The following is a 24,158-nucleotide window of genomic DNA, read 5'->3' on the forward strand; positions in this document are numbered from 1 at the left end:
GCATGTTTAGGGATACAGGGAGGCCATACAGGAGAGGTTTCCTGAGGTGGTTGAGCCAATACAAAGGCCGGGGCTGTGTTTACATCTGGGCCCGGGCCTGAAACAACAGGACTGACAGAGGGAGGCCGGAGCTGGAACATCCGACATCTGGATAGAGGGAGATCAACTTCACAGCTCCACTCCGCAGCTTTACACTTAATCCTCATCCTTCACTATCTCGCCATCTCACACCAAAGTCGGCCATAGGTCATGTGCAGTCTATGCAAATACACTCTGAATTCTGGATTCTGCTAATCATGCAAAGTTAAGTGAATGTAGATTGACTGAGGAGTAACTCGACTTTGACTTACAGAAAACACATTTAGTCATCCCTTTTTGCAATTAACTGTAATGTCAGTGTTTTTTTTTTATTTTGTCTACAGCTGCAACAATCAAGAAGTTCAGTCAAGTGGAAGGTATCAAATTAATCGCCAAATTTGATAATAGGTTAACTGGTCCTAATAATAGAGTAACTTTTCAAGAAATGTACAGCTTCTTGTATATGAATATTTTTGGTTTCTTCTCTCCTCCATGACAGTAAACTGAATATATTTGGGTTGCTGACAAAACAAGATGTGAGGAGATCATCTCCAGCTTTGAACAACACTCACACTTTTCCACATTTTCTGATTTTACAGACCAAACACTCATTCAACAAGTCAATCGACAATGAAAATAATAATTAGTTGCATCCCTGATATCTGAAATAGTTTTGGGGGGGCGAAGTATCAGAAATGCTCCTTTTCATCTCCGCCACTGGAAGGGCGTGTTGCTGTTTGATTGAAAGGAGTCGGCAGGCTAAGCCCCAGCATGGGCACGAGACAAAAATACCATTTTACCCCAAAATTAGTGAATTCATATGTTTGTTTGTTTTATAGCAGCTTAATATCTCATTATACAACTCTAATTAATGAAGACCATAATGCTGCTTATAAATCACTTTGAATAAAGAGGTCAGGATTCCGACATTTTCACATCCACGTACCAAAAATACCCAAAAACATCACGGTATGTGTTCCATATTAGGAAATGTTTTAGCACACTAAGATGAATGAAGGACTGGTAAGTACACAAACATTTGTATTAACATACAATCTTCCATCAATATCTAAACAATAATGTAACATAGCACGCTGGTTTTTACACTGGTACTACACAGGAAACTGAGTAGATGCCAATTGAAGGCAGGAGCAAAAACACAATGAACATTCTTAATCTGACTACACACATGCCCATTATCGTTCTTACCAGATGAACGTATGGCACAAAGTAGCCCAGTACAGCTGTGGCTACTCCAAACGCCCACACCCGGTATGTCACAATGTGAAAAACACGTAGGTTGAAGTACTTCCTGACCCCGGCCAGGAACCTGCTCCACCTGCTCCCACCCTGAGCTGTGGCCCCTGACTGGATTTGGGGATTTGCAGGGCCAGGACCCATGCCTGGTGGCCCCATGCCTCCTCCAGCAGGCAGTAAAGGTTTAAACAGCAGTGCCAGCAGGGCCTGGACCAGCATGAAGAGGCTGAGGATCTGGAAGGTCCTGCTAAGGCCTAGAGGTTCCACCACCTTGTTGAGGAGAATCGGGAGGCCCATGGAAAAGAGGCTGGCGCCGGCCGTCACCACACCATTGGCCAGGCCCAGGCGCTGGCGGAAGTAGTGGCCAAGGATGACCAATGTGGGCTGGAAGGCAAAGGAGGAGCCACAGCCAAACAGTATGCCATATGTGAAGTAGCGAAGGCCCAGAGAGCTGCAAAAAAAAAGAAAGGGAAAAAAATGCAGTTATAATTTGACTATGTGTTTTTGCGTTTTTATGATTGTACATAAACAAACAAGCTATAAAAGATAATTGGCCTCATTCAGTCAAAGGCTTGCAGTTAAAGACAGAGTAATGTTTATATTTCTTTCTATAAATTTGGAATTTTCTCACGTCTGATATCTGTAACTTCCTTTGAGATGAATAACATTCCTGTTTATCTAAAACCATGTAATTGCATTTAATTCTGGCTGCTCATAACAGCTTTTTGAAGATGATTTCACAACAATTTTAATTTTGTGTTCCTGTTTTCATGATTGCATCTTGCTCTGTATGTTAGCTCTGGCTCTGCTCAGCTACTGTGAGTGTCTGTGTTAACTCCTCTGGCAGGCTAACATCATCATCCGTGGTCACAAGTGGTGTAATGTGGAACATGGCCAAGTTGCCAAATAAGGTGCATGTCTCTGCTTAATTTATAAAACGTGAACAAAAATGTAAAAATGTCATTTTTAGCTATATTTCAACATAAGACATGCAATATAAAATTCCTGCTAGTGGAATATACAGTCGCACCTTGAGACACTGGTAAGTAAATGGATTTCTGGGTTTATCTATACACATATATAAGGGTATATATATGCTTAGCTCTATTAACATGTAATGGATATACATCAGAGGTACAAAATGAGGCAACAACAAGTGATGTCTTTAAAAACTGCTTACTTTGCAAAGGATGAACTGAGCAGCCCTATAAAAGCCAGCGTCGCCCCACCCACAGCTGTCTTTCTACAGCCAAAGCGGTCTGTGAACATGCTGACCACAGGTGAACAGAAGAAGATCATGCCCATGGCCAGGGCTCCGACCCAGGCTGGAGAGGAGAGAGAAGTCATCGTCAGAAACATACAAATACACTAAATGTTGAAGTGATCGCTTACACTGAACATGAGACTATCTATAGTTTGTACATCAAATGAGGATCACAGCTCATGCAACACTAAATGCACCGTGTGCTATAAAGCAACATATCAGGTATGCAGTATACAGTACGCCACGATGCATCTGACATACAGTAAATGCAATGAAGAGAAAGGGATTCCCTTCACTGCAATGAAGCAATAACTCATATTTGTCATGTCTAATCTTTCAACAGTCTCTACAGCTTGTTAGCCCACACCATACGCAGCTCAAGAATTTGCCTCAAAGCAGCTTATTAACTGTCACACAGTCAAACAATTGTACTGTACATACCGTCCAAATTGAAAAGGAGAACAGGATTTCTTTGTTTGTTTTTGCATGAAAAAAGATGACAAAACAGAAAAAACTAAATCGATGTCTCCTTTATAATTTAATGTCATGTTCTTTTTATTGCATATTGCATTCTGTGAAAACCAAAAAAGCGTCACTGAGCAAAAAACCTGGCCTTCCTGCAGGGTTTTTTTTCTGCAAGTCATCATGTTTGGCCCCATTTCTTTGACTGCGCCACCGGTCAACCACTGTGACCGTGCGCTACTTGACTCAATCATGCAACCGCACGTATAAATGTCATACTTGAAGATGCTTTGAAAACCTGGAAGCCTCTGTATGCACTCTTTTTCTCTCTTGTGATTTGCTATTTATACAAATTTATGTAACTCTTTATCGTGCAGACACAAGACACGCTCTATAAGATCTCTCATGGTGATTAAGCAGATCAAAAAGTGGATCAGAGCGGATAGTTCTGGCCTGTGGTGTAACGTCCATCCAGTGGTAAAACATAATGAGCCACGGTGATCCAACAGAGACACAGCGTACCCTGGAGTGCAAACAAACAAGTGTCTGGGCCAAGTCTCCTGGGGAGCAAAGGTAGCTTTAATGTCTACCGTGGTGTCTGGGTTGTGGGTCACACTGATCCAACAGCTCAGTGGGAATGAGACCAGACAGACTGATAAATAACTGGATGGTCTGGTTTATCCGTGGACACACGTTCGCAAAGGAAAACATGAGCTCTAAAGCAAAACACAATGGGTCGACCCATACATCCTGTACCATACAGATATACATTTCCCTAGGTATATTTTGAAACAAAGGTGGCAAAGGCTGGAGAATATGTGTGGCAGGAGGGGTGTCACAGACTGCGTGTTCACCTTTAGAGTGCCATACGCTCATAAAAAAAACTTTTTCGTTTTTTTTTAAGTGTCTGAAAAAAACGGCTGCAGATTGTGCAATGCAACAAAAATGCTGAACAGTTTTTCCTATCTGCCCGGCGTGGCCATACAATTTGCGTTGATTTGGAGTCACTTCCCTTCTGTGAATTTCTGCTATCTAAATCACATAACAGCGCACAAAAAGTATACTACTGAGTTTTTACACCCGGTCCCACTCATTTACAAACACATTTGTATGACTCAATTACAGCAATTCTTCAATTACTTTGATCTTTCAGAAATGGTATGTTTCTGTGGTATTTCTCTGTTGCCTCCAGACATAGTGCTGCATGTCACATGCACGCCTGGTACAGGTGCCTCAAAGCAGTTGCTAATACGTCACAATAGTTTGGTCTTTTTTTTCATCAACAAAGGCGGTGGCCAATAATACAAAAGGCGACCTGCCTTTAAGTTAGGCAGGAAAAGCTCTGCATGTATACACTTGCTGGTCCACAGTGAACACTAGAATGTCCGATATTGTATAGTTTAAGGGTGTGACTGCACCCGAGCCTTCCTATAGTTTATTTGTCCAAATGGAACATGGGGGGGTTGTTCTCCTATTGAACATGTACCTCAGGAACTCCCACCATTTTCTAACTTTCCCAACAACATGTTCAAAGTTTCATCTTGGCTCTTAAGGCATTTAGCAGATTTACTAAAGTATACAACAGTAGGAGAAACAAAATAAAGTGGGTTGAATACCGTAAGAAGATATGCCTCCTGACCCATTTCATCAGAAACTATACATACAAATATATACCACTGAGGGACAAATCAATGGCAGAGTCTCATAAGATCCGGTTAATCCACTTTACTTAATAAGCCAAGGAGTGTGGGTTTGGATTCCCATAAGCACCTTAGCATAATACCATGCACCGTACTGCACCGCTGATCAAGAGATGTAACAATCATTCACCTAAAGCACTCAGTATGCTTCAAACTACCCTCTACCCTGTTCCATACTCAATCTTTTTTTTGGTCTCAAATCCAAGGCTCCTTATTTGCTTAATGCTTTAATGTGCTCACAAGCTAGTTGCTCACTTTGCCCGTCTTTCTTTTGGTACTGGGCCCCGCCAACTACCTGCTCTGGGTGAAACTGATATGACTTGAGAGTGAATCACAACAGGAAAGTTGCAGGAGTGAAACATGGTGTAACAGAGCGTTTCATGTGGTCGCCTGTCGCTTTATACCTCCAGGGAACGACAGGAAACACCAGATGATACATCAGAGAATTATTATTGTGAAAAAAAAACCTTTAAAACATGACCTCATCCGCGAACATTTCTGCCTGAGTCACGTCAGATAGATTTTCATCAGCAATGGTGGAAGACAACAGCTACCCTCGCTACTTCACGTCATCAAACTACGCATTTTGTTTTCATTGTTTCATTGAGCAAATGTTATATTTGCCCTGAGGGGTGAACGTATGGCTCTCAAGGATGGAAAGAACAAGCTTAGAGGCATCACAATGGAACAAAACATTGCCCAGCTCTCTAGCACTGACTTTTGCCAACGAAATCTTCAGTTAAATCGACTGTGTAGATGACGGAACATCTGCAAACATATGGGGAGGTGAAGTCAGTCTTGGCACTATGGGAAATGCAGTCATCACATGATCCCCGTGAGTGGCGTCCCATTTCAGTGGTAGGATTCTTTGAAGGTGGTCCACAAAACAAGCCTGTGCAAAGACACAGCGTACAATCTGAAATAAATCACAAATTTAACTGCACACAGCATGAACATAGGCCTGGAAAATTAACCCTACAAAGAGAGTCCAAAATCCTGACAGCATCGATTTGGGTTTAGTTTGGGTTACAGCCCTCTGATGGCTGGAGTCTTTAAAATTTATGTCAGCAGCATTGTGTGCTTCTACTACTGGGCTACTGGGATCACATCCGTCTTCACTGGTACTTTCCCAGCTTCTCACATTCCTTTTTATTAATGTAAATGTCACTAAACAGAACCTATTCTATCACCAGCGCCACTTTCTTTTTCTTGTCGATTACCGCGTGTCCAGCTCGTTTATCAGGATGGAACAGTCGTTTCTCAACCACCCAATGGAGTGGCTCCCATCTGGACTTCCCATCTACTGAAATATGTATGCTGTTCCAGGCTGTATCTTGCACACTCTCTTAGCGGTTCTCCCTGAGGAGCCCTCTGAGTCGTAAAAGGGTTTACGGCTTTTTCCCTGTATGGTCCTCTGGTACTACACAAAGGGTATAAACTTGGTATGTTACTGCAAGAGTGATTTCACCGGATTGGAAAGATGGCCATTGCATAACACTGGGCTGTCTATGAAAAGAAAAACCCCCCCAAAAAATGTTTTTTTTAAATTGGTGATACCTGGCCAGAGAAAACAGACAAAAAAGGGCTGAGGTATTCTCTTTACAAAGGTGAAACAACTCGAATGTATTGTGCCACAGTTTACAATTTTTCAATAACACATCCTACTAAAATTGTAGCGATACAACGCTGGTTGAAGCTCCTTAAAGTTCCTGTGACACTGCAGTTGTGAGTACGTGGTAGATGCTTCTCTGTAGAGCAGACCATTACAGCTGATCTATGGCGTTGATGAGTGCCACCTGACAGAAATTAAAGAGCCAGCCTACATTTTTATATTTATGCTTAAGAGAGGTTTCAGTCATGATAACAGGCACAATCCTCCAGCCACTAAAGTGATTAACCCATTACACTATGAGACAAAGTATGACAGTGTCCGCAACAAAAAACATTTTTCCAGGTGGGTGACCCTTCATTACTGGAGTGGAGCAACACCCATCATTAGTATTGAGCACCCCTACTGTTAATTATGCTCTAAGAAACTTAAATTCTGTTAATAGAAAATCCAAGAAAATATATGTCACAGTACTGGAAACACTGTGTAATTTCCAGTTATAACTGTTTAATATGGATGGAGGTTAAAAAAAATCAAGGACTACCTCTTGTAACTAAGACTGCCACTTTGTTCCTTTTAGATCCTTCTCTGGTTGGATAAACAGTACTATTACAAGGAGACAGGACCACACAGAGACAGTATAGTGGAATGTGGAAAAACCCTATAGACAGAGGAAAGGACATAACACTGCACCCCTCCTCAGTCCATTACCCAGGTTCAAGAAGAAAGTAGTTCGAGAAGGAGAAAATTGTATAACTAGAAGCAACACTAATCCACATCTGAGGCTATTTGATAACTTGAGTACGAGTGTTACCAGCAGCACTCGAAACTATAGGTTGTTAATGTAAATACCACAATTACTTCACCCAAGCCTCCATCCACAGGCCTTCTGACAGCACCACCGTGGAGAATATGATTGCAGCCCCTAGGGTAAAGAGTTTTAAAGCATGATGTACACTCCATGCTACTGTTTACTTCAGCACACTACATACAACATGCAGGGTAAAACCTACAATTAGAGGCTGAACAAAAGCAACAGAGACATGTCTCACTCCCCCACTTTTTCTTCTGTTTTCTGGCCAACGCGACTTCCAAACCCCCTTTTCTCCCATCCTGGAACAAGTAGGAAGTCGCTGAATGGACTGAGTGGAGTGTACTCATTATAGATGATTGGGTCTGAACACTTACAAACAAAAGAAAAAGAACATAGCGAGGGAGACTGAAGCAAACTGAAAAGATGTGTGTGTGTGTGTACAGTGTGTATGTGTGTGTGTGTGTGTGTGTGTGTGTGTGTGTGTGTGTGTGTGTGTGTGTGTGTGTGTGCACGGTGGTGGTGGAGATCGCGAGGTCGGCTAAACAAGCTTTCCTCTCTTTACGTGATAGATGCAGTCTGACAACCAGAGAGACACTGAAAGTCTGTATAGGACCCATCTGTACATCTGCGGAATAAACTTCCTGCAGATGGGAAACGCTGTTTGAGACATTGCCATTTAATGTACCAAGACATTTACCTAAACTAAAAAACAAAGCAGAGAAAGAAAAGAAAGGTGCATTGTTTAACACAAAGCAAATGTATAAGTACGTGACAATGCATCTCAGTCGATGCAAAAGTAACGGAACTAGTCATGTTACTTAAAGTAAATAACCAGCGACCAGTAATGTGTAATAAATAATACTTGTGTAACACCCAACTATCGCTAATGTCAGAATAAAACCAAACCAAATATATATATTCAGTTGAATTAAATACTAGATTAATGTTCCATTTTCATATACATACTTGAACATGATTCAAGTCATGTGTGAGTTCATAGCTGAAACCAGAGTGATGAGTTCAATATCTTAACAAACGTCCTGCGTGCCACCCTTTCCACTGCTGCGAGCCCACGGACATCGAGTCGTTCATGTTACGTCTCTCACTCCATTCAAAACAAAAGTGACAATTACACATGCATTTACATAGTTGTGTTGGTACAGAGTGTTCTGACAGTGACACCATTTTGTCGCGTTTGCCCTATATGCCTTAATGAGGTCTGAATGACAACTTCAATCTGATGGTGTTCACATTCCTATCTGATGAGCAGTGCAGGGCCCTCGGCTCCTTCACCCTCAGTTGTTTTGGACAGAAGGTAAAGTAGGAAGTGCTTTCAAAGAAAACTGCTTACAGCACGCTATGTGGATTATCCTGACTTACACGTTGTTCCTGGAAAAGTTGCTGCTGACCTTTTCAAATAATTTAAAAGCTTTGAGCAGCACCAACAAAAATGTGATTAACTTTCAACGTATCAGGTGACTCTCATACACATATCGTCAAATCTGGCAAAATTAAATCAAAACTATCTGCTTAGACAGATGCCACTGCAGTCAATAAGAAACATTATTATTTGGAATTTGAATGAATCAGCCCTGTAAAGCGAAAATAAAACCGTCAACATTGTTTTCTTTCAAATCCAGCGTGCCAGAACGATCAAAAACACATCACTGTCCTAATGCTTTCAGACCACACGGAGAACCAAACAATAGAACATATAGCGTGTGAAATTGTCTTTGCACTTCCTAAAATAACAATAGCCATACAAATGTTTGTAGTATCAACAGATGTACAAGACAAGACCTGGTACGGAAGCCAACTCCCTCCAGGCCACATTAAATGTCCTTCACAGGTGTTAGAGCCGGACAGTGTGTTGTTATATGACGTCAATGGACATTTCAACTGAAAAACAGACACTAAAATATACAACTACAAATTAGGGGGAAAAAAAACAGGCTCAACAGTCCAATTTCAATTTTATCAAACCTAAAAGAATATCAAACTTGATAGCCCTGCATAACTTTAAGTTTTAAACCACCCCTTACTTACTGTTTAACCATAATGTAATCTGAACAGATCTAGGATTCAGGGGTTTGGGTAAAGGTTAGAACTCACTCATAGATGCCACCCATCTAAATAAGTCGGATTTATTATTTCAATTTTAAGGTCCATGTATTATTTCCTGAGGTTATGGAAAAGTTTTTTATTAAAAACAACCGATCACTTTAGGTAAAGAAAGAAAAAAGAAAAAAATCCGGATCCACATCAAAAGTTAATGGGGCCTGTTCTGGGCCGAGACCCATCCACGTTTTTGTTGAAATCTATCAATACGTTTTTGTGTAATCCTGCTGGTTTGGTTTCCTTTAAGATATTGTATCTGGTATCTTTGAGACTATAAGCCCTGTTTACCAAATCAGAAGCCTGCAAATGGTTTGGTTGAATCCTGACTTTTTAAGGTAAACCCTCAGCAATCTTTTTTTAACTGTCGAGAAATTACGGTTTATTCTTCACGAGCACACAGCAAGGAAGCGGTCTTAGAAAAAAATCCATGAAAGCCGAACAAGCTAACTCAGAGGGTAGCTAGCAGATACCCAGAGCAGGAAAATGGTAGCAGGTGCAGAGAAAGAGGAAAGAAAATAAAGAAAAGAAAACACACGTTAATATTTTGTTGTCATACTTTCAACAAAGCAGCTCAACACAAGCTTAAACTGTATAACGACAAGGGTATCATAAACCTTTGTTGTAACATCAGCTACCTAACTGGCTACTTAGCAAACAGTACATCAGGTCTGGCAGCATAGTTTGCAGATGACTGTCAGTGTAAAACAAGTCATTTGAGGGGACCAGCTGTCACAGATGTGAGAGAGGCATCTTCAAACAAGTCAGCCTCAGCGGTGTGTGTGTGTGTGTGTGTGTGTGTGTGTGTGTGTGTGTGTGTGTGTGTGTGTGTGTATGTGTGTGTGTGTACAGCGGGAGTCTCTGGATGCTGTGTGAGTTGTGGTCTCTGTCTGATGTTTACTAGTCATATCATGCTTCAAGCTACAAATATTTACTGCTAGGCAAACAGCCTATGTTGACGCCATCAATAATGCAATATGGGTTGGGGTGTGCGGCTGTATATTGGGTATGTTTGCAAAGAGTACAGTGAGTCACGTGACTGCAGCAGCACGATTTGACAGCCTAAACTTGTTCTCAGACTTCAATACACGTAACAGGCAGCCTCTATCTCAAGCTGGTGAGATTCTCAGAGCTTGTGTTTCTCAAACGTACTAACACATTTTCCACGCTGGCTTCCAGCTGTGAAAAAGGATGATGCTACTTATCGCCTACCAACTTCCCAAATGTGCTGTCAAAGGAGAGTTTTCTTTCTTTTTTCCTCTCACCTTTCCACTTGCACTGTCCTGGAAAGCATTGCTTCGCTGCAGTTAAGATAAACCATCATTAAACAAAACACGTCCATGCCTGGGCCTGATCATATGTATGCACCTGCTTAAGTGCGTATAGAGACTATAGAGACTCTGATCCAGCCTGAACCCAAAGCCCTGCCCTCTGGAATGCCAAAAATGCCACAGTGCTCCCTGATCTGCCAACCTGGGATTTCCAGCTCCCCTGGAGATGCTGGTGAAATCTGGGGCAGCACAACTACAATACAGCACTGCACCGAGCACAGCAGTATGCTAATGATGGGAGACGTTTGCTTGTTAAAGCACAGACCTCCGTTTGAATCACAGACTGTTAAACGAATTAATAATACTTTGCTTTCAAGACATGTCAGCCAAATCTAATATGACGGAAGATTACATTCTGACCACAAGTGAAAACATTAGTGTTGAAACCAGCAGCCACATTTTATTTAATTGTTCATCTGAAGGCCAAGGGTGACCACTGAGTCTCTGTTTTAAAGAACCACTTAATGCATATAACTTTTATCATACTGAACAGAATTCGTTTTAGGTCAGAGACGCTTTCTTAATCTTGTCCAACTGCAGCTACAGTATAAAAAATGTTTAAAAGTAATATTGATTTTACCCTTAAACTAATGGTTGCCGAGCCAAGTAACACAGAACAAGGTCACACACACAAAGAGGACAGAGGCACGATCGAGCACACAACTCGACATTTGAAAACAGACGGAACACATCTCAATCTCTGCCTGCTTTAACTTGCAAGTTAGCACACCACACTCATTTATTTTGTTCATGGATCATTTCAAATATGCAACGTTTTAAACGTGGCAAATTGCCACATCAGGAGAAAAAACAAGTTACGTTCTGTGTAGAAATTAAAAAATTATGCATGAAGATGCATCAATAATCGTATTACAATCGCATCGCAGCCATCCGAATCAGAGTGAAATCTTGAAGTGCCTAGACATTCCCGCCCCTAATTAAGTTTGTGCCAATTAGGGGATGAAACTAACAATTACTTATAATGTCGATTAATCTGTCAGTTAGTTGTTTGGTCAAAAAAATGTTTCCCAAATTCCAAGATGAGTTAATGTCAGAGGAGTAAAGAAACCAGATAATATTCACACTGAAGAAGCTGGAATCAGAGGAATATTACTTTTTTTTCTTTAATGAAATTACTCAACCAAATCAATGGATCATCAAAATAGTGGGCAATTTATTTAGCAGTCCACAACTACTGGATTAAACGTTACAGCTGTAGCAGCAACGTATAAATCACATTCCTCCATTTTCTCACTTGTGTCGTTAGAGGCCTGATTTGTTATGCACTGAGTCTGTGGTATGTGCATGTCATTTATACGTTATTGGTGGCTTAAAAATTTAATCAAAACTCTCTTCACGCCTAAATTCTGCTGTGAGTAACACTTATAGACTAGATAGAGAGTGACCGACACTGGATTTTTGGGACCATTGCAAAATACATGTATAATGTCAGGGGAACAAATCTGATATCAATATTCTTCTACACACACAGTATGTGTACATAAACACACACTGTAAGCACAGTGTTTTACAGTTTAACAGTAAATGTTGTTCAAATGACATCAGTGCTCTGCATCAGTAAACTTCACTGAGCATCTTTTTCTGCATTATGCACATGTCAGACAAATATCTATACACCGCTACCGATACATCTGCGATGGGCCAATACTGGCTGAAAATATCAGCCAATCAATATCTTGGTCAGGCTCTGAATTCCCCTCTTACTTATAGAGCTCGTGTTACAGCATCATTGTTACCTTCACGCCTTGAACGCGGCCCAGAAATACTTAATAACAGAAAAAAGAATAACAAGAATAATCGAATCAGCCTCTGCTCTTTGTCTCATCACAGTTTTCCTTTTGATCCCTTTCACACTAGTGGGGTATGAATGAAAATCATTTCAGGGTGAAATGAAAAATTAACAACTTACTCACTCCCCCAGTCTCTTTCTTCTTCCATACACATTCCCAGTTGTTGTAGAAAAAAAACAAATCTGCTGCAGCAGACAAATAGCTCTAGTTTGAACTTCTCTGCCTTATTTGGCGCGCCCACGTACAATCACACATCAGCTCACAAAAGTTCACTCGCTCCCCTGCTGATTATAAAATCCCCACAGTTTTTGTTTTTAAATTGAAAGGAATGCACTCCCATACACACCTTGACATACCAGCAGTTTTGTTACTGCTGCGGACGCAGCGGGAATATAACCTCTGACCATGCCATGCTGAAATCATTGAGCAAAACAACACCATCTGTAACTCATAACCCGCTCACGTCTCCTTTATTACCGTATTTTAGTCTGTTCTGATTCCCCACCTTGATACCTCTGAGCCGTTTCAAAATCTCTTGTTTACCCCTCAGGGTTTAGTAAATACCCAGAATAATCGAGCAAGGTATAAAAACCTAATCGCAATCTCTTTGCAAGATTTAATCACGTCCCAGTCTTTTCTTGTCACCTCCTCTCCTCACTGTCCCGTAGTTTATTGCTTGTGAAGAACTGTGAATTTCAACTTTTACTGACTGTTTTAGACTGGATGCCTGTTCAAAAATGCCTTTACAACTGTGATTGCCATAGTTAAGCTGTTCCCCTAGGTTTTGTTCTGTTGCTGGGGGGGAGAAAGGTCAAGACTCGCACACAAGCTTAATCCTTTCACATACAAGAATGGCCAGGGATCAAATCCAAGACGCAGCTAGAGACGAAAATCCTTATCAAGACAAAAGAAAATGGATGGCTCGATGGAAATACCTTGACAGCAACTGCGCTGTTGATCTCGTTCTAAAGCCAAACCCCGCTCTCAGGGTCTCTATCACACAAAACCTGAAAGTAACGAGCTGGCCCCCAGACGCTGCAATTTCCTTTCACATACAACACAGAAAACGCAAGATGTCATTAAAGATATTAACCTGTGCTTACAAAAACAACTCAAACGAGCTCCATCGTGTCTGAGCCTTTGATTTCTCTCCCTCGGCAACTGTTTTTTGTTTTTTTGTTTTTTCAAGCCGATGAGAAAGGGTTGAATTTGTTCCAGGGAACAGTCTTAGAGCCATAATCCCTTCCCACATCCTGACCTTAACCTTTGCTGGTGATTGTGGAACTCAACAGGAAGTTAGGGAAAAATACCCCCTCCTGTTACATGCGATTTCCCCTCCTCACGGACATTTCTTTTCACTGAAATCTGGACAGACCATTGCACAGTTTCACCCAACTGAACGTGGATCCATAACAAAAGAACTGCTATAATTGCTCACTTTGCCTGTAGATGTTACACTGATTAACAGCCCCAGAGCGAGAGGCTGAGACAGCATCAAGGGACCGGACCTCCACACACGAAAGAGATGCTCCACTGGCAATTAATCGGACTATAATTTCAGCTTTTGTGCTCAACATTTCCGGAAAGAAAAATGTCAGTTTTCGACTATTAATAGAGGATCAGCTGGCTCGTAGACTGTTTTCAAACTTCCTCTTGACACTAATTTATCAATATAAAACAAGAGTGAACTGTCTCATTCCGTGAAAGGAGATAAAAATCTATCCCTTTGTCTGCATTAGGCTGTGTCATAGTCAAGTTAGCAACACCCAGCGAGAATACTGTGAGAAATCATTTTGACATTCACCAGTGAAAGCTTTATCCTTAATGAAATGGTTTAAACGGACTCATGCAGGGTAACAGAGGGGGAAACACTGGCCTCATTCTGGTCACGAATGCCAGAATAAGTGTTCAACAGCAGCTTTATTGTGATAAATCATAATCTGTTCCTGTAATTAAATCATCATGACATCTTGAAGCTTTTATACGCCGGCCGCAGCGGCCTATACGTGGAAGATACATCCCGCTCCAGTCCAGTGAAAGGGAAGTTTCTTGGATAACACGTTTTAAGTACAGTAAGCTCAGGTTCACCGACTGTTCAGATGTCTGCGGAACATTTCTATAACTTTCATCCTTTAGGGGAAAGATGTTATCAGGGGCCAGTGTGACAAACTGGAATGGATTTGCAGCAGCAGCCGTGGTGTTAATGAATGGATAGGATAGGATAAGGAGCAAACAGTGGGTCCATTAAATGCCTGTTAATCATTCATTCAACATCAGTGGGGGATCTCTCAAAAAGCATGCTCAACTCAACTCGGGCATTTTAAGAATGAATGAAGAATAAGAGTATACAGACTGCAGATATGTATGGGTGAGGCATTGACTGTATGTAACACTGTCTTTACTGTGCCCTTTAAGTGCAGGGTAAACCCGCATGAACTCTGAGCTGACCCATATCTATTTTAGACATGTCTGTGACACATACACTAACTTATAAATCATATTTTAAAAAAAGGGGCACTGCGTAGTTCTGGAGAGGAAATTACATTTAAAAAAAAAAAAAAAAGATTTTAAATATTTATAAGAGGAATTAAACAAACTCAGAAATATTTATGTTGTTCCATATCTGAATAAACAAGCTGTTCTCAGACTGAAAATAAGGTCCACAGAACACAGTTTGAAGCTATACACAGGTGGCAGGGTCCGCCACAGATAAACGGAGTGAAACAGTATTAAATTGCGTTCTTCAAGGTCTGTTTGTGAATTCACGCTACCCATAAAAACGAAGAATTTGTTAGTTTTGTTTGTTTAGATATTCAAAAAAGAAATCAGTCAATGAAGATGTTTATTATCTTATTATAATGTCCCAAAAAACTACACAGTGCAGCTTTACTCTGGTGTGACGTGACGACAGAATTTTTTTTCATCCAATTTCCCACCTCTTTATCTTTCCAGTGGTTGTAACCACAAAACCCACCCGGGACAACTTCTGGACAACTCTCCATGCATGTGTTCCCCCCTCAGTGCCGGGCTCGCCTCGGCGCACCGTCCGGTACTCACCCACTTTGAACTGAGACGTCTTGTCGTCCGGGTTGGCGTGCTCCTTCACCAGCATCAAATGCAGGATGCCGAAAGAGTTCTGAATCCCGAAGATCGACCCGTTGCACCAGGTGGCCGCGAACACCACCAGCCAGCCGTAGCCCCCCTCGGGTGGGACGAATCCGGCTCCGTGGTGGCCGTGCGTGTCCACCTGGACCCCCGCCTCCGAGTCAGAAGCCAGCGGCGGGGAGAGGGGCGGCTTGCACCCGGCCTCGATCAGCTGCACGTCGCTGTCCTCATGCACCACTTTACACTCGCTGCCAGCCGCCTGGTCATCCCTGCACCCGTCTGCTTCTTGGGGAGCATCTCTCTGCTCCATCTGAGGATCTGCAGCCGGCTGCTCCGACAGGGAAACTCCGCCGGACGGCTGATTGTCTACACCGTTGATCCCCATGCTGTGTGGTCTGGCGGAGAGTTTACTGTGGACTCTTGGCGTACATGCATGAGATATAGGTCACTGACATAAGCGGGACCGATTTGAATAGCAGATTTGATTGGCTATCTGTCAAAATGTGCGAGGCAGACCGTCCCTTGGTGACAGACAAGCCTCCTTACACGCTGCTTGTAGCCAAAGTCTGAGCGCCAACTTTACCGAATAAACCTGCAGACGTTAAATGTCTCATTCTGGTCGGAGGTCTGTATTTTTCCAGGAAATAGCAGGCGCCGCCTATTTTTCCTTTAAAATGTAAGCCCGTGTGTCTGTCGGCAGCCTATGGAGACTTAAACCATGTATTTACTTTTGCTGCCTTCCCTGGTGCTCGGTGCCAAACACGGATCATCAACCTGTGAAGGCGCCCGTTGAGCCTCGACCCCGCTCCGTGCTGTCACGCCGCCCGCGCACGGTGCGCCACATCCCCCGGTGATGAAAGACACGGCGAGGCGGTCCTCGTCTCCTATCCGGTATCTTCACACGGTGTGAAATAGGTAACGTTAGGCCCGTGTGGTTCCAGGAGGCTGTCTCGGCTCCAAAGTGTCAACAGAGCTACGGCCGTCATTCAACAGCTCGCCCCCGCCTCCTGCCTCCCCTTCCCGGCCGATGGACGGTTGGAACCAATGGCGGCGCTTCAGAACGCTTACGGTAAAACTGAGGGACGAGCTTGCGCTTCGTGTTTTTTCGGAGTCACGGAAAGAAACGAGCGATTAATAACGCTCAGCCTCAGCCTCATCTGACACCGACGTTAGCCTACTTCCCCCCCCCCCCCCCCTGACTGACAACTCCATACAGCAGCGCCATACATCTGCCTCAACCGTGTGCTCGGTCAGAAAAAAAGGGCAGGTTTTTAAGGATGAGACTCAGTATTCACCGAGGAAGGGACAGGTGATGGTGTCGTTAAAAGGCACGTCAGCGTCCGCTTTACGTCAGAAATCTGTTTTTCTCATTGTATGCGAGAGCCGTTGGTTCAGACAGACAGCGAGGAGCTAGCTAAGCTAACATCAGATATGCTATGGAGCAGGTTACTCTGCAGAGTAGTATCCGTTAAGTAGCTTTTAAAAGTACGAACAACACAAAGCTGTATGATTTAATAGTTTCCTGCCACATGTAACGCTACAGTAACGTTACCTTATATTTCCTGTAGACTACATTCACTTAATTGAATGGTACCGTCCATTACTAATGCAAGTTTCCGCTCTCTCTCTAAGTACATTTACAACTGTTTAGTTACTTACACTGGTACTTGAGTATTTCCTTTTTGTTTACTTTCACTACATTTAGGACGCAAATATTGTACTTTCTATTCCACTACTCTTATTTGATGTCTAATAATAGTTGCTATTTACTTTTTTAAGTAGCCTAACTATTGCTGCCTGTTTTAATGGTTTCCTGCCCTATATACTGTACCACTAACTGGTACTGGTACTTTACTGGAGTATTTACTTTTACTTTTTTCTTTCACTTCCACCACATTTATAAGGGAAATAATGTACTTTATGTTCCACAACATTTATTTGATAACTAATAATAGCTACTAGTTTCTGTAAGTTAAAAGTATTGTAAGCCAAATCTATATACAGTATTACAACTAAAAGGACTCATTATGCCTCTTTTAAGAGACTGCATTATATTTTTAATTTAAGAGACTGCATTATTTGTATAATTTAAGAGACTGCATTATTTGTATAATTTAAGAGACTGTATTATTTGAATAAGCTGTAGGCTATGTCAATGTTACAGCTGCATGGTTGAGGGGTAGATGCATTATCCATCTGTTGAATCATATGTTTATCATAAAAACAAAGTATCAGTCACTGTAATGTAAATGTAATGGAGTATAAAGAAGTATAAAGTTTAAAATAGAAAAATACTCAAGTGAAATCAGAATCAGGAATATTTTATTGATCCCCAAGGGGAAATTGTTACGTTACAGTAGCTCCTTCTGGAATGGAAACATCACACTATAGAGGGATTTGAATAGAATATAAATAGAGAAAACAAAAAGAAATAAAAGTTAGCAAGAATAAAATTAATTAATCAATAAAACTAATAGTTTGAATTCAACTGTAAATACACATATCTCAAAGTTGTGTTTCAGTAAATGTAGTTATTTTTGATCACTTTTAACTTTTACTCACATTAAACATCGGAATACTTCACTATATTCAATGTATCTGCTTAAATCATGCTGGGATGATAGTTGTGTTTTGTCTCTTAACATGTAGATCAACTGTACAGTTTACAAAGGTTAATTTTTATTTTTAGAGAGAGCAGAGGCTAGCAAAGATAATTTCACACTTAAACAGAGTTTTCAAGCAAGTGAGCAGCAAAAAGCAGTTGCATTATAAATCTTTTGTGTAATATCAAGGTTGTGGTTCTATGTACAATAATGCATTTTAATCTGAAATACAGATGAAGATTTCTCAAATTTCTCTCAGTCTCTCGTTTGTTTGGATATTATTTCTGCCCTTTTTCTTGGCACAAAGAATAATTTAAATCCCCTCAGCCTATTTACCAACTCTGCAGACTCAATTAGATAACCTCAAATAGGCAAGAACCACAGCTACATTTTTCCCAGGGATGCTCTCTGAAGACATCTGTTTTTTCTGGATTCATGTGATAGGCGACGAAACAAGTCTTCACCACTATGTGGAGCTAAAACTCTTTGCAAGTTGTTTGTTCTGGATAATGAGAGCAAGGTTGGGAGTTATGCAACATTTTACGACCAGTGTAGCTGATCCTCAAGAGGATTTTCTTAATGTGTTACAGTTCAGTGGATATGAAATCACTTGCTTCGGCCTATTTCAGAAAACACAACACAAACATTTTGTGATATGTCCAATCAATGAATAGGCTTTTTTCATTCAAAACATTTTCACACATCACAGTAGGAACCACAAAAGTCTGTTTTGTCAGGTTGGAGCTACAAGTGATCAATCAGTGCCCCTTTTATACGATTAAGTTGCCACATTACTGTTTTCTCCGCTATAATTAATGGAGAGTTTAAAGTCCCCCAAATGTAATACTAAAGTCACTGAAATGACACAACACATCGCACAATTTTAAAACCATTTAAAGTATCTTTTGATATATAGAACAGGTGATATTAACCAGCAAAAACATGCTGCAGTATATCCTGTAGATATTGATTATGATCTAGTTTACTCCAGCTGTCACGTCCGCAGGTAACCAACCAACACCTACAGTACAGTAATACCAACGTGCCCAGTTTCCACTCACACTTTGTATACTTTATATTGTGTAACCTATAATCTATTTGAGGTGTGACACATTATGTTGCTCATCAGACAACACCTGAGACATGTAAACATGTGGTGCCCGTCTTGGTTGCCATAGCATCACCATGTCATCCAATTAAAGCAAGGCTTGTCTGAGTTGTCTTGTCTACCATCAACAACATGTGATGGGTAAAAAAAAAAAAAAATGGGTATTCAGTACTTTTCCTACCCTAACAAAAGTTAACGGATAAGTTTACTCAACAAAGAAAAAAAGAGTCATTATCTGCGCGCCACGTGTTGTAGACAGTCAGGTGAAGTTTCGTAGTTCACAAAACATTTAGAAGTAGAAGTAGAAGAGACTTTGTTTAAAATCATAGACAATCATCTGAAAAAACTTAAAATTGCTGTTTACAGCTCATCTGGTGTAGTTCAAGTCTCCAGATCTTGTAAACACCTGGATTACGGCAAACAAGCTGTTTTGAGCACTTTTATATTTTCAGTTGTTTTTTCACGTTTTCAAATAAGTCCCCTTCCACTTAAGTTGTTTATGAGAGTAATACATTTTCATTTTTGGGTGTACTTGTCTCTCCATATCTTTCAGAGTCACTTGAGTGGGGTGGACTTGAACTGAACTCTGTGACTAGTGACCTGCTCTTTCGATTCTGCGTTGTTTATTATCGCACAAACATATAGTGAAGTAGGAATGTGGGACTTCGTCATTAAATGTAGCTGATACATCATCACACGTCTGCTTCCAATTATCCCCAAAAGGGACAGCAAGGCTCCTTCCACTCTACCCTCTCCGGCTCCACAGTGTTTTTTAGCTAAAAATAGCCATTTACACAACTTCAGAGAGTCTTGTTACAAGACTACTCCGGGATTCCTTTTGAATGAAGTGGAGGTTAAAGGTGACAGGGACACAGCCAATAGTAGTGCTTCCTGTTTAAATAGGAATGCTTCAACTCCTCAGAGAGGTGTGGGTAGCAGAGGGAATGAGCATCTGTGAGAGGCCCACACATTGCTGTAGTCTGGTGAAGTCAGACGCTGAAAGATTAAGCCTGACGGGGTGAGTAAGAATGAAAGTCAAGTGTTTTTTAAGGGGACTTCCTGCCTTAAAACACTAAGAAACATACAAAATTCACATCCTGTGAGTATTTACAATGCTATGGTGAAATTGTGGCACTATCTACAATCAAACGATGGTGGCGGTGATACGTGCAGGTTGTCTTACACATGTGCAGCAGCATGCTCAAACATGCTGTGGTGGTGGGAGAGGGAAAATGCACTGGCAGGCAAGCATGACTCACTCATAGTGGCTTCCTTCATTCCTCGGGGGCCTTGGAACCACAAAACTTCAGCATGTTGGGCTGTCAGTTGCAGTGGAAATTTGTATTTAGCGAATACTGTCTCCTTAGGGATGTGGCTCACTTTGAAGTACTGAACAGTTCAAATGTTAACACTGAACATTTTAGTTTGACTCATGACTACTGAAGAAAAAACAACAAATCCTATCAGTGATAGAATCTGAGCACCATTACGTGTCTGCCTCTTGTGCTGCGCTTGGCAGCACAAGAGGCCTGAGAGTCCAGACATTCATCACAGATTGACCAACCTGATCATGAGTGTCACTGAACAAAGAGCTGCCTATTACTCACTATATTGTATCACTAAATAGGGTTTAGAGTAGTTTGAAGTAGCCAAGTGCATGTCATACACGCTACAGCATTGGTGTAGTCAAAACCATGTGAACAGAGACATAAAATCATGACCAAAACCAGAGTGTATCAAGACCGATACAAACCCACGACTTTGAGGGTTGAGACGAGGTTATGACCAATACCAGAGTGTATCAAGACCCATACAAGACCACAACTTTGAGGGTTAAGACCAGGTCATAACAAAGACCTGAGTGTATCAAGACCTATACAAGACCATGACCTTTAGGGTTGAGACCAGGTCATGGCCAGTAGCAGAGTGTATCAAGACCCATACAAGACCACAACTTTGAGGGTTAAGACAAGGTCATAACAAAGACCAGAGTATATCAAGACCAATACAAGACCATGACCTTAAGGGTTGAGACCAGGTCATGGCCAGTACCATTGTACACCACTGAGTCCACCACTGCATGACACACTTCCAATAAAATGTGGAGCATGCACACCATTAGTCATACAGTCATACAAATTATCTGAAGGATCCACATTTGCATACATTTTTTCACAGAAGACAAATGAAAATTCCTCCTCATTCACTTCTTTTATCACCACATTTGTGTTTTTTAAAATAGAAATGCCTTTATAAAATGAAAAAAATGGGTGGAATACTTTACTTCGATTTTTATGACCAAACAAAAAATTTTTGTTTTTGTGCAGTCTGTGTGACTCTTCCCATAGAAAACACAATTCAGTACCTAGGAAACAATTGTTCAGCACATTGATTTTCCTGAAGTTGTGGTCTTGAAATGAATTCCAGAGTTGTCTTTGTCTGAGACCAAGCCAAGACCCAGTAAAAATGTGGTTGATTCTGAGACGTGGCCGAGTTCTTCAAAAAGTGGTCTCGATGATAGCCAGAGGCAAAGTACAAGAGATAAATAAAAGTCAATATAAGACACACAGATAGTTTGGGGGCCCTGTAAACATTTCACAGGCTTGTTTGTGTTCGCCTCTCCCTTCTTCACTTCCCTTATTTGAACAAAAGAGGGGCTCTGTCGCTAACTGATGTAATCTAAGCCGTTCACAAGTATGAGCTCACTAAAACACGGAGCAGATGAGCTTGTCGTCACTTCTAATATCAGTGGACTTTGGACTGTACTGGTCACAGACTATTTCTGATCACCCACAGGAACAGTGACACACATACAGCAGGCCTACCATAATCCTACCAATCACTGATGTAATGTTTTTATACATTTACCGTTCATAATTTAGGAGGACATGTTGCAGATGTTTCCTTTAATAATGGCTACCCGAACCTCAATAAAACATTATCATTCAGACACCAAATTTATGATTTACGTTTTAAACCGTCTTAAATCCCAAAAGGAAAACAATGAAATGATTAAAGATTCCATTTACTTGATGTTCCCACAGTGCAAGACCGAGGGGAATACTGTTGTAATCATTTTGAACCCAAATGCTTTTTGATTTTGAATGTGTTATCCAGCCCAGAGAACTTACGTGACCCAATTCCTAGATCATTGATGAACCACATCTAAATAGTTTAAGAACCGATTTTTCTTTTGACTACTCAGAGTTCAGATTTAATAGGTTGAACTGTTTGAACTGATTCTTTCTGTCCATAGTCCGCTGATATTACGAGATCCAGTGCCAATGGTGCTAACTCTAGACCAATCTTCTACTTCTGCTATAGCAACGCAGCTTTTAACTCCAGCAATATTTTACTCTTGAAACTGAAACAGGTACCTGTTCCTGTTGAAATCTGCACCGATCTGGATGCTTAGCTTCCAATATCTCTCAACAATGACCAGTGAGTTCTTATATTCTTATCTAACTGTCGCTCTGAAGTACCTTTGTCTCCTTCTTACCTTTCAAATATCAGTCTGGTTGAGCCATTGTACGGTGTGTTATTCTCCATGTATATAACATTACTGTTACCAGAAACCCATCCTAAAAAATTACACCTGTAAAGAGAATTTTCTACAATCTAAAACCATGAAAGACCACTCAGAAGTATGGAGTAGTCCTCTCAGCTCTCTGTACCAAATGAAGCTTTTGGGGCAGACAGTTACAAATGTTTGAGCAGTATAGTATGTTTCCTTGTGTATTAAACTTTGTCAGTCCAAGCAGACAAAGATGAGTTGTTTCAGAGCTCACACACAAGTTAAAATAACAATACTTAAGATATCAGATGATGATAATACAGTGTAATTACATCTTGGAAATGTGGGAACATTGTTGACATAGGAACTCAAAGTCTCAGGAGATGGACTGTCTCACTCAGGAATGAGTGCTGAAATTAATCACTTGGACTTCTGATAAGTCGCAACAACCTGTACCATCCAGTAACAGGCAGGTTGTTGAAACACATCAGCTCCTGGCTTTGCAGACAGCGGGACAGACTGTGGGTGGAAGAGATTGTTGTCTCACGCAGCCAAAACAACCCGAAGCTTAGAACCAAAAAATGCAGAGATGGGGGTAGATTTGAAGAGAGGTCCTCCTCTTTACATCCTCTGATGTAAGGGACGTATATACATTTCCAAACTCCCCATCAGAATGTGTTGCATTATAATATATCATTAACACACCCTTTTAATGCATAAATCCTTTGACTCCGATGACCATACAACTAAACTTACAATAGCTTATTGTCAGGCTTTTTAATTGGCTAACAACTTAGCATTAATAGACTTAAAAGTCTGAGGATGTGAGCTAATTCTTCCTACAAAGTCAAGTAAGAAGTGCAGTGTAGCTCCCAGCTTTTACTAAAGCAATGCAGTTTAGCTCATAGCCTTCTTTATATTTTGAATCCTTCAACCTCACCGCAATTGTATGTTCATTTTTCTTTAGATGCTATATTTCATACAAATTAAAGCCAGCAACTCTTTTTAGCGCAATTATTTCAAAAAGATGAAATGTTCCACACATTCCATACATTATTGGTATTATACAACTTTAAAGCCAGCAATGCACTTCAGCAACAGCATTCGCCAAGTTCTTTCTGCTGATGGGAAATGTCATGAGGTTTGCAGGTATTTGGTCAGCCAAAGTTGGACAAATTCTTCCTGAGAGGGGCATGTAGTCTGTATCAAATGCCATGTCAATCCTTCCAACAGTTGTTGAGATATAACACTCAAAATGGGAAGCTTCTGATGGCACAAACATCAGGGGAACTCCAGGGTGTCACCAGGACTCTCCAATGTCTACTCGAAAACCTAATGAAGCCTAGATGGGGTGATCAGTTGAAAACTTTACATCTGCTGTTTGAGG

At 41.1% G+C, this 24,158-nt stretch overlaps 1 protein-coding gene across 1 annotated transcript in view; it reads right to left on the bottom strand.

The window, feature by feature from the left end:
• slc16a2 (solute carrier family 16 member 2) overlaps positions 1-16,991 on the bottom strand; it is a 28,942-nt gene extending 11,951 nt beyond the window's left edge. The window contains exons 1-3 of the mRNA XM_030396602.1: positions 15,499-16,991; positions 2,516-2,660; positions 1,288-1,786 (exon numbers count right to left, since the gene is read on the bottom strand). Of these exons, the coding sequence (XP_030252462.1) occupies positions 1,288-1,786; positions 2,516-2,660; positions 15,499-15,931 (1,077 nt within the window). The 5' untranslated portion in view covers positions 15,932-16,991. The remainder of the gene's footprint in view (positions 1-1,287; positions 1,787-2,515; positions 2,661-15,498) is intronic.
• Positions 16,992-24,158: the final 7,167 nt, after the last annotated feature.

Source organism: Sparus aurata, chromosome 18 (genome assembly GCF_900880675.1).
Source record: "Sparus aurata chromosome 18, fSpaAur1.1, whole genome shotgun sequence".
Classification (NCBI taxonomy): domain Eukaryota; kingdom Metazoa; phylum Chordata; class Actinopteri; order Spariformes; family Sparidae; genus Sparus; species Sparus aurata.